The sequence below is a fragment of the Hemitrygon akajei genome, chromosome 9 (assembly GCF_048418815.1).
Source record: "Hemitrygon akajei chromosome 9, sHemAka1.3, whole genome shotgun sequence".
NCBI classification, from domain to species: Eukaryota; Metazoa; Chordata; class Chondrichthyes; order Myliobatiformes; family Dasyatidae; genus Hemitrygon; species Hemitrygon akajei.
The window spans coordinates 66,136,511-66,148,535 of NC_133132.1; the positions used below are offsets into that span (position 1 = coordinate 66,136,511).

Here is a 12,025-nt window from a genome sequence, read left to right on the forward strand (position 1 = left end):
CCACACTGCAGTTTGAATGGGAGAAGCTAAAATCAGATGAATCAATATTACAGTGGAGTAAAGGGAACTACAGAGGGATAAAGTAACAGCAGATGAGCAATGGCTAAGTTTCTGCAAGCAATTCGGAAGACGCACGATAAATACATCCCAAAGAAGAAGTAGTATTCTAAAGTGAGGATGATGCAACTATGGCAGACAATGGAAGTCAAAGACAGCATACAAGCAAAAGAGAGAGAGCATATAATAAAGCATATAAACGGGCCCAGATGGCAATCCGGGACTGGTTCTCCGGGCCTGTGCAAGCAAGCTAGCTGGAGTGTTTGCTGACATCTTCAACTGCTCCCTGCTTCAGTCTAAGATCCCCTTGTGTTTTAAGAAGGCAACGATAATCCCGGTGCCGAAGAAAAGCAAGGTGGTATGCCTGAATGACTATCGACCTGTGGCTCTGACATCAATTGCTATGAAATGCTTCGAGCGATTGGTTATGGCACACATCAACCATAACCTACCGGTTAACCTCAACACTTTGCAATTCGCCTACCAGAGCAACAGGTCAATGGCAAATGCCCTCTCTCTGGCACTACATTCCTCCTTAGAACACCTGGAGAACAAAGACGCATATGTAAGGCTTCTTTTCATTGACTACAGCTCTGCCTTTAATACCATCATTCCAAATAAACTGATTCCTAAGCTCTGGAACCTGAGTCTTAGCACTCAGATCTGCAGCTGGATCTTCCTCACAGTCAGGACCCAGGCTGTAAAAATAGGGGACGAGCTCTCCTCTACAATCACTCTGAGCACTGGTGCCCCACAAGGGTGTGTACTCAGCCCACTGCTGTACTCACTGTACACCCATGATTGTGTAGCCAAGTTTCCATCAAACTCAATATATAAGTTTGCTGATGACACCACAATTGTAGGCCGTATCTTGGGTAATGATGAGTTTGAGTACGGAGAGGAAATTAAGAACCTGGTGGCATGGTGCGAAGACAATAGCCTATCCCTCAACGTCAGCAAGATGAAGGAATTGGTTGTTGACTTCAGAAGGAGTAGCGGATCGCACGACCCCATCTACATCGGTGGTGCACAGGTGGAACGGTCACAAGCTTTAAGTTCCTCCGGATGAATATCACAAATGTCCTGACTTGGTCTAACCAAGCAGAGTCCACTGCCAAGAAGGCCCAACAGCGCCTTTACTTCCTAAGAAAGCTGAAGAAATTTGGCCTGTCCCGTAAAACCCTCACTAATTTTTATAGATGCACCGTAGAAAGCATTCTTCTAGGGTGCATCACAACCTGGTATGGAAGTTGTCCTGTCCAAGACTGGAAGAAGCTGCAGAAGATTGTGAACATAGCCCAACACATCACACAAACCAATCTTCCATCCTTGGACTCACTTTATACCGCACGCTGTCGGAGCAGTGCTGCCAGGATAATCAAGGACACGACCCACCCAGCCAACACCCTTTTTGTCCCTCTTCCCTCCGGGAGAAGGTTCAGGAGCTTGAAGATTCATACAGCCAGATTTGGGAACAGCTTCTTTGACTGCTGAATGGATCCTGACCTGGATCTGGGCCGTACCTTCCAAATATCCGGACCTGACTTGCACTACCTTACTTTCCTTTTTCTATTTTCAAATTACGATTTATAATTTAAATTTTTATTATATTTACTTCGATTTGTACTTCAGGGAGGGCGAAGCGCAGAATCAAATATTGTTGTGATGATTGTACGCTCTCGTATCAATGGTTTGGTGACGATAAAGTAAAGTAAAGCAACAATTAGTGGGAAGCTAGAGGATTGGGAAGCTTTTAAAATACAACAGAAAATAAGTAAAAAAGCAATAAGGAGAGAAAAGAATAAATCTGAAGGTAAGCTTGCCAATAATATTAAAGAAGATGCCAAAAGAATATGAAGAGTAAAAGATAAGCAAGGGTGGATGTCAGACTGATGGAAAATGACGCTGGAAAGGCAGTAATGGGGGGACAAAGAAATAGCTGCCCAAAAAAAAGCATTTTGTGTTATTCTTCACTGTGGAAGATACCAACAGTATGCCAGAATTCAAGAGTGTCAGGAGGCAGAAGTAAGAGTTGTCACTATTGCAAAGGAGTAGATGCTTGGCAAGCTGAAAGGTTTGAAGGTAGATAGTCTTCTCCTCCTTTATTCTTCTTTCATCATCTGCTAGGCCCAGTCAGTGCAGTGAGAAAGACTCTAGGGACAGTGTTGTGTTCTTTGTGTGAGAAGTGGGAATTCTGGAGGACTTACAGCCTCCCATGTAAACACATCTGCAACTGGTGCGCTGAGCTGCAGCTCCTCGCAGAACTTTTCAAGGAACTGGAGCTGCAGCTTGATCACCCTCGGCTCATATGGGAGACTGAGGAACTGATAGACAAGAGCTACATGGAAATAGTCACCCCTAGGTTGCAGGAGGCAAGTAACTAAATGACTGTCAGGAGAAGAAAAGGAAATGGGCAGCCTGTACAGAATACCCATGTGGCTGTTCCTCTCAATAATAAGTATAGCTTTTTGGATAGAGTTGAGAACAATGACCTACCGGGGGATGGGGGGCAACCAGAGTTTGGTGCTGTGGCCCAGAACAGAAGAGAGGTGAAGGGAACGGCAATAGTGATAGAAGATTTGATAGAGGAATAGAAGTGAGAGTCTGCAGATGGTGTGTTGCCTCCCAAGTGCCAGGGTCAGGGACATTTAATTGGATCCAGCCCATAGCTTTCTAAAGGGGGAGGGGGAGCAGCCAGAAGTCTTGGTACATATCGGCACCAATGATGTAGGTAAGAAAGGTGAAGAAATGTTGAAGAGAAAATTTAGGGAGTTAGGTAGAAAGTTGAAAAGCAGGACCTCCATGCCACATGACAGTAAGGGCAAGAATAAGATGATTTGGCAGATGAATGCATAGCTGAGAAACTGGTGCAGGGGGGAGGGTTCAGGCTTTTGGATCATTGGGACCTCTTCTGGGGAAGGCACAACTTGTATAAAAGGGATGGGTTACACCTAAACCTGAGGGGGACCAATATCCTTGCAGGCAGGTTTGCTAGAACTGTTTGGGAGGGTTTAAACTAATTTGGCAGGGGGATGGGAACCAGAGTGATAGGGCTGAGGATGGGGTAGTTGGTTTACAAACACAGGTAGTGTGAGACTCCTAGCAAGGACAGGTTGATGATAGGGCAAAATTGCAATCAGCAACCTGAGTTGCAAGGTAAAAGGGGGGCATAATTGAAAAGGGTCATGAATACCGGACTGAAGATGTTATATTGGAATGCACGCTGAATACAAAATAAGGTAGATGAACTTGTGTGGTGCAACTCAAACGACCAAAAGGGCCTATTCCATACTGTATCTCAATAAATAAATAAAATAAAATGCATGACACTGTGGGCATCACTGATGCAAAATCTGTCAGAAGGCCAGGCAAGTAGACAGAGGGAGTGATGAACCTCTGTTGGTAAAATTGAAATTAAATCCTTAGAATGAGCTGGCATAAGATTGGAAGGTATAGAATCATTGTGGGTGGAGCTAAAAAATTGGAAGGGTAAAATACCCTGATGAGAGTTATATACAGACCTCAGAATAGCAGTAAAGATGTAGGCTACAAATTACAATAGGAGTTAGAATGTGCATATCAAATGGCAATTTTACCATAGCCATAGGGAATTTGAATATGTAGGTAGACTGGGAAAATCAGGTTGGTGCTGGATCCTGAGAGGAGGAATTTGTAGAATGTTTACAAAATGACTTTTTAGAGCAGCTCATGGTTGAGCCCACTAGGTGATCAGCTATTCTGCAATGAAACAAAATTTATTTGAGAGCTTAAGGTAAAGAAACCATTAGGAGAGAGGAGCTAACCAAAATTGATTGGAAGGGGACACTAGCAGGGATGACAGTAGAGCAGTAATGGCTGTAGCAACCTCTCCTTATAATTCAGGTCTTCTAGTACTGGCAACATCCTCATAAATCTCTCTGTATTCTTTTCAGTTTAATCACATCTTTTCTATAACAGGCTGACTGAAACTGAACACAATATTTGAAATGCAACTTCACCAGTGACTTATTGTTTCTGTTCCTTCCCATGCATCTGGCACATCAGACAGCAACCTTGCTGTTTCTTTACCATTTTTGTCTGCTTTTTATGAGACTGAGTCGCTAACTTAATGCTGCTATGGAATGAGCTGTCAGAGGATGTAATAGAGGCAGATATATTAACAACCTTAAAAGGTAAAAAGGTACAAAGTCAAATAGAACAAGCCCATTTCCATGCCTTGTACCAAGGGAGAGCATAGGACCAGTCCAGGATGGAGGAAATATATGCTTGGAGTCAGAGGATATGGATGAGGTACATAAAGTATACTTAATGTCATTAACAAGAGAAAATCTGCAGGTGCTGGAAATCAGAGCAACACACTCAATATGCTGGAGGAACTCAGCAGGCCAGGCAGCATCTATAGTAAAGAGCACAGTTGACATATCAGGCCGGAACCCTTCAGCAGGACCAAGGAGAAGGAGGATGATGAGAGCAGTGAGGGACATGCTAATGTGTGAGGGCACATTGAGATCAATAAGGGGGTGGATCTGGATCTGTTAATGTAGAAAGGTCCTAAGCCTGATGGGATATATCCCAGGTTATTGAAAGAAGCAAGAGAGGAGGTTGCTGGGGCCTTGTTGAACATCTTTGTCTCCTCACTAGCAACAGGCAAGGTCCTGAAGGACTGTAGTTTCCTTTGTTCAAGAAGGGAAATAGTGCTAATCCAGGAAATTACAGGTTTGAAAGGCTCACATCGGTAGTAGGGAAGATAATGGAAAGGATTCTTGGGGATAGGATTTAAGTACATTTGGAAAGACATAACCTGATTAGGGAGTTAGAATGGCTTTGTGTAGGGTAGATCATGTTTTACAAACTTGATTGGATTTTTGAGGAGGTGACAAGGGTGATTGATGTGGGTAGGGCAGTGGATGTTGTCTACATGTACATTAGTAAGGCACTAAATAGAGAAGTTTAAACTTGATATGTACCCCTAATTACGATGAAATTATCCCTAATCATTGAAAAGGTAAATTCCCATAAACTGATGCTATCCTTTCCTATGCTGATCTGAATTTTGTGTTCTATATTAGAGTGCCCCTTTGAGGAAGGCAACTTAATGATTCTAACCTCTTCACTGTGTAATGTACAGGTTATTAATATATAGATTTCAAAATTGATAAAAATAAATTTAACTGTGATTGTACTCTAAAATCTTCAATATGTCAAAATATATTGCAGCATTAACGTACCACATTTGGAATTGCCAAATGCACTTCAGATTTCAGAAAGGGATGAAAATCATCAATGTTATTTGTGAAGCCATATTCTCTTCTGTTTGATGCACTGAATCAAATAAAACACATACACGTAAATTAAACAATGAAAAGGAATAAAGGAATGTGACAAGCAACAACATCTTTATTAATGTGATGTTTTCTCAAAATTGTTTTCCAGAAATTACACTTCCACTAAGAAAATGCATACAGTTGGATTTTCAATAATACCATTGCTACTTTTGAGGAAGCGGATCAAAAATGACAAAACAGCAATGGGATAAGATTTTAAAGAAAAACTTTAACCGACGTCTTTGACTGACAAGAATTAGAGGACCTCAGTCAAATAAAATCAGTGAGGAACAGAGATGGTTGACATTCTGGGTTGAAACACTGCATCAGGATAGAGAGTGGAGAGGGAAGATAGTGAGTACAAAGAGAGAGCAAACAATGCATTTTTGGGAAAACTATAAAAATACGAACTTGTCTTGGACTTGAGCTTTGTGTTTGAGTATTTCAATATCTGCTTTGATAAACATAAGATTAGTGCGCTTTTGTTAATTATTATTGATTTTACCTTTCTAGTAGTGAAGTATAAACTGATGTGTAATTTCTTATCTTATATTTTTTGTCAGCTATTTGTAGTTAACCACTTTCAAACCTAACATAAAATTTTGATTGTTATTAGGCATGTTCTAACCAATAAATTTCATCTTTATACACTTAAAAGGAATTATAGAATATTCATAGAATCATACAATTCAGAAGGAAACAAGTTGGTCCTTGAATTGCAAAAACATTGTATGATGCTTTTTGTTTGAATTAACCATTGTGTTTTGTTCTGTCTTTCAGATCTTTCCCATTTTCAAGAAAATTGCTCAGTCTTAAGTATCTCAGAATCACCATTACTTGGGAATGAAATTACAATGTTATTTCATTAACAAGTTTGTAGCCAAAAATATTTCTTGTCATCGCCTCTCTAGATCTTTTGCCCTGACCCTCAACGCACACATCATGAAGTCCCTAGAGAGGCTGGTACTGGCTTACTTCAGACCCCTGGTCAGATCAGCCTCGATCCCCTGCAGTTTGCCTACCAGGAGCACACTGAAGTCAATGATGTCATCTACCTGCTGAACAGAGCCTACTCCCATTTGGCTAAGCAGCACAGCACTTTGAGGATCATGCCATACAGGCTTCATTGCTAAGAGAAAATCTCTGTTCAATGCAGATTGGCACTTCCATTGTATCCTGGATAATGGACTATCTGACTGGCAGACCACAGTTTGTGTGGCTTCAGAGCTATGTATCAGACATGGCTATAAGCCCCACAGGGGATGGTATTGGCTCTCTTCCTGTATTGCCTGTAGACCTTGGACTTTAGATAGAACACTGAGTCACATCATCTGCAGAAATTCTCTGAAGACTCAACAATAGTTGGGTGTATAAAGGGAGGATGGGAGGACCCTGGTGGAGGACTTTCTCCAATGCTGCATGCTGAATCATCTCAACATATAAAGGAGATGGTAGTGGACTTTAGGAAGACTAAGCCGGCATTACTCCCTGTTGATGCTGATGGTGAGGACATGGTTGTGCTGAGGACCTTCAAGTACCTGGTGGTGCACTGGATGACAGATTTGAGTGGAGTACCAACACAGAGGATGTGTTCAAGAAGGGCCAGAGTCGTCTCTACTTCCTAATGAGACTGAGGTCCTTTGGCGTATGCAGGCCTCTCCTTCACATGTTCTACTAGTTACTGTCACCAGTACAATCTTCTGTGCAGTGGTGTGCTGAGGCAATGGCAATGGCATCAACATAGATGATACTAACAGGCTCAATAAACTGGTTAGATTGACAGCTAGGTTATAGGATTCAAACTGGACACACTGGAGGCTGTGGTAGACCAAAGGATAGAAACATAGAAAACACACAGCACAATACAGGCCCTTCGGCCCACAAAGCTCTGCCAAACATGTCCTTACCTTAGAAATTACCTAGGGTTACCCATAGCCATTTATTTTTCTTAGCTCCATGTACCTGTCCAGGAGCCTCTTAAAAGACCCTATTGTATCCACATCCACCACCATTGCTGGCTGCCCATTCTACGCACTCACCACCCTGCGTAAAAAATTTACCCTGACAGCTCCTCTGTACCTACTTCCAAGCACCTTAAAACTGTGTGCTCTCGTGCTAGCCATCTCAGCGCTGGGAAAAAGCCTCTGACTATCCACACAATAAATGCCTCTCATCATCTTATACACCTCTATCAGGTCACCCCTCATCCCCCATTGCTCCAAAGAAAAAAGGCTGAGTTCACTCAACCTATTCTCATAAGGCATGCTGCCCAATCCAGGCAACATCCTTGTAAATCTCCTCTGCACCCTTTCTATGTTTTCCACATCCTTCCTGTAGTGAGGTGGTGAGAACTGAGCACAGTACTCTAAGTGGGGTCTGACCAGGGTCCTATATAGCTGCAACATTACCTCTTGGCTCCTAATGATGAAGGCCAATGCACCCTATGCTTTCTTAACCACAGAGTCAACCTGCACAGCAGCTTTGAGTGTCCAATGGACTTGGACCCCAAGATCTCGCTAATCCTCCACACTGCCAAGAGTCTTATCATTAATACTATATTCTGCCATCATATTTGATCTACCAAAATGAACCACCTCGCACTTAGTTGGGTTGAACTCCATCTGCCACTTCTCAGCCCAATTTTGCATCCTATCGATGTACCGCTGTAACCTCTGACAGCCCTCCACACTATCCACAACACCCACAAATTTTGTGTTATCTAACCCATTCCTCCCCTTCCTCATCCAGGTCATTTATAAAAATCATGAAGAGTAGGGCTCTCAGAACAGATCTCTGAGGTGCACCACTGATCACCAACCTTCATGCAGAATATGACCCATCTACAACCACTCTTTGCGTTCTATGGGCAAGTCAGTTCTGGATCCACAAAGCAATGTTCCCTTGGATCCCATGCCTCCTTACTTTCTCAATAAGTCTTGCATGGTGTACCTTGTCAAATGCCTTGCTGAAATCTATATACACATCTACTGCTCTACCTTCATCAATGTGTTTAGTCACATGCTCAAAAAATTCAATCAGGTTCGTAAGGCATGACCTGCCTTTGACAAAGCCATGCTGACTGTTCCTAATCATATTACGCCTCTCCAAATGTTCATAAATCCTGCCTCTCAGGATCTTCTCCATCAACTTATCAACCACTGAAGTAAGGATGCTAAAGAAAATCCTGGCAATTCTGGAGAAGTTTCTCACCCTCTGCATGCCACCTTGGCTGAACAGAAGAGCACTTTTAGTAATAGACTAAGACAACTGTGCTGTTCCAAAGAGCACTATGTGAGGTAATTCTTACCTTTGACCATTAGGCTCTACAATGAGTCAATCTATAGCTGTGGAAATATGACCCCTCCTGTTAGACTGTTTGAGGTAACTTATTTTTTATTCTTTCTTACTTCTAATATTTTTTACATTTGTATATCTGTGCACTTGTAATGTTATTTTAATGCTATAATTTCTTTGAGATCAATAAAGTATCTATCTATCTATCTATCTATCTATCTATCTATCTATCTATCTATCTATCCATCCATCAAACAATTATAACTTTATGGCCTATGGTTAGTGACCTTCTCACCAGATGGAACAAACTGTCCCTACCAGACTTCTGATGCTCTTAAGTATTTAGTTTAGTCACTTCTTAACCTTAGAAACATAAACAAAGAAAAATGAAGCAGACTCCTTACCTTTTCAACCTGCTCTACCATTCAATAAAATCTTGAAGAATCCTGTATCTTAACTCCTACTCTTTCTCTACACTTTCTATCTGTATAAATTGATCTATATCCTTCTTAAATATATTTACCAACTTCGTCTTCTTTTGTGAGATATTTCCACAAGTTCATCCCCTACCTTTGATGAAACAAATTTCTTCTCAAGTCCACACTTAATGTCTCACCCTATATGCCAAGATTATTTCCTTTAAACTGGATGCCCCAGCTAAGGGAAACAACTTCCAGTTCTATAAATACCTGTAATTTCTTCCAACATCTACAGATCAACAGTCACTAGTCAGCAAACCTTGATGCCTTCCCAATCATTGTGGGAGACTTCAACCAGGCCAGCTTGAGGAAGTCTCTGACAAACCACCACTATATCATTTCTTTCCAGCATTTCACTTGGGAAATCAGAGGAGCCAGCACACTTGTTCACTGTTACACCACTGTCAAGAACACTTACCTTGTCATTCAATGCCCACACTTGGGCAATTTGATCACCTGGCTGTACTTCTTATCACAGCACATAGGCAGAGGCTAAGGACAACTTATCAGTTGTGAGGATTGTGAAAGTATTATCAAGGAAAGCAGAGGAGCGTTTACAGAACTGCCTTGGATCTTCAGACTGTACTATATTCAGGGATTCATCTTCAGATCTAAATGTGTATGCCATAATCATTACTGACTTAATTAACACTTGTGTAGATAAGCATGTGCATTCAAGAGCATACTGAACATACCTAAACTAAAAGCCCTGGATGAACCAGAAGATCAACATTCTGTGGAGGGCTAGATCTGTGGTATTTGGGACCAGCAATTCAGAACCCTGCAAAATGTCCAAGTACAATCTACAGAATGCAATAATGAGAGGGAAAAGGCAATTCTGTGTCAAGCTAGAGATACAATTTGAAGCACAACAACTGTGGCAGGGTTTGCATGTTATTAGTTCCTCTAAAACAAAACCTAACAGCATAAATGATGCTGTGAAATTAAATAAGATCAATGTATTTTATGCATTGAATGAAAAAAAAACCTGTACAAATCCCTTCAGCATCTTGTGACCCTGTGATCTCTACTTTGGAGGCTTATGTCAAAGCTCCTTCAAGAGGATGAACCATCACAAGGCATCTGCCACAACAGTGTACCCTGGCAGGGTACTGAAAACCAGTACTGTCTAACTGGCTGGAGAATTCACAGACATCTTCAACTTCTTAATGCTGCAGTAGGATTTTTACACCTGCTTCAAGAGGGTAACAATCACACTGATGCCCAAAAAATGCAAGATGATTTACCTCAATGATTATCTCCTGGTTGTCCTCACATCTATTATGATGAAGTGCTTTGAAGGGTCAGCCACAGCTAGAATTAAATCCTGCCTGACCAAGAACATGCATCAGTGCAATTAACCTACCACCACAAAGGTATACTTCAGATGCAATCTCACTGGCTCTTCATTCAGCTTTGGAGCACCAGGACTACAGCAATACATTCATAATACTGCTATTCATCAGTTAAAATCATGTTCAACAATATCATCCTATCACTCCTAATTGACAACCTTAAAACGTGGACCTTTGAACCAACTCTTTAACGGAATCCTTGACTACCTCAACAAGAGACCACAGTCTATGCATATAATAACATCGTCTCTTCACTGATAATCAAACAGGCGCAGCTCAAGGATGGGTGCTTAGCCTACTGCTCTATTCTGCATACACTCAAGACTCTACTGTTTGGCTTGGCACACCTCAAACACCATCTATAAATTCACCCATGGCACCACTGTTGACAAAACCTCAGAGCCCAATGAGGAAGTATATAGGAGAGAGATAGATCAGTTGGTTAAATCCTTGTCCTCAACATCAGTAAGACCAAGGAATTGATTGTGGACTTTAGGAAGAGGAAGCTGGGATAATACACCCCAGTCTTCATTGAAGGTTCAGCGGTTGAAACTGCAGGCAGCTTCCAGTTACTTTGTATCAACCTTTCAGAGGATTTATCCTGAGCCCAACACTTTTTTACAATCATGAAAAGACACAAAAGTGACTATACTTCATTTGGAGTTTGAAGAGATTTGGTATGTCACCAAAGGCTCAAGCAAATTTCAACGCATGTGTGATGAAAAGATCATTCTGAGTAGTTGCATCACTGCCTGGTATGGAGGCTCCAAGATGTAGGATAGAAAGAGATTGCCAAGGGATGTAGATTCTGACAGCTCCATCACAGTTACATCCCTCATCACCATTGAGGATTAGCTTCAAAAGGTTATGTTTCAGTAAGATGGCGTCCTTCATTAAAGACTCTCACCAGGAAGGACATAACTTCTGCTCAATAATACAACTGGGGAGGAGGACAGGAGCCTGATGACCTACACTCAACTTTTTATGATCAGCTTCTTCCCTCCACTGTCAGATTTATGAGTAGTCCATGAACCCATAAACACTCTCTCCCTATTTATGTTTTGTACCATCAATCTATTCATCCATCTATCTATCCACTACTCAGGCACCCATTCTTTAGTGCACATACAATGGCCTGTTTTATGGCATGTCATATGAATCTTTCACTCTGTTACTTTACTCTGCAATATGATTTCAATCTTGCAATGATCTCTCCAGACAATATCATTTTTCCAAGTAGCTTAATCCTGCAGCAATGCCCCACATCTGCTTTATTTACTGATATGCATCAAAATAAGCCACCATTCAGCATGTATTGGCAGAAATCCACATGGTCAGAACTAGAAATCTATAACTGGAAAAATAACCTTAATATTCTATTTATGTCATGGAAGATATGTTAAACATTAATATTTCCTAGTTGCATTACTGTCTTGATTTCATGTATGTTTCTATTCATTATAATGTAGTTCTATCACAGCACTTAGTTCCACATTAAATACTTCCCAGCATACTG

At 41.3% G+C, this 12,025-nt stretch overlaps 1 protein-coding gene across 1 annotated transcript in view; it reads right to left on the reverse strand.

The window, feature by feature from the left end:
* The window catches only part of LOC140732658 (dynein axonemal heavy chain 8-like), a 952,247-nt gene that overhangs the window by 648,993 nt on the left and 291,229 nt on the right, over positions 1–12,025 (reverse strand). The window contains exon 24 of the mRNA XM_073055351.1: positions 5,286–5,379. Coding sequence (XP_072911452.1) covers positions 5,286–5,379 — 94 coding nt within the window. The remainder of the gene's footprint in view (positions 1–5,285; positions 5,380–12,025) is intronic.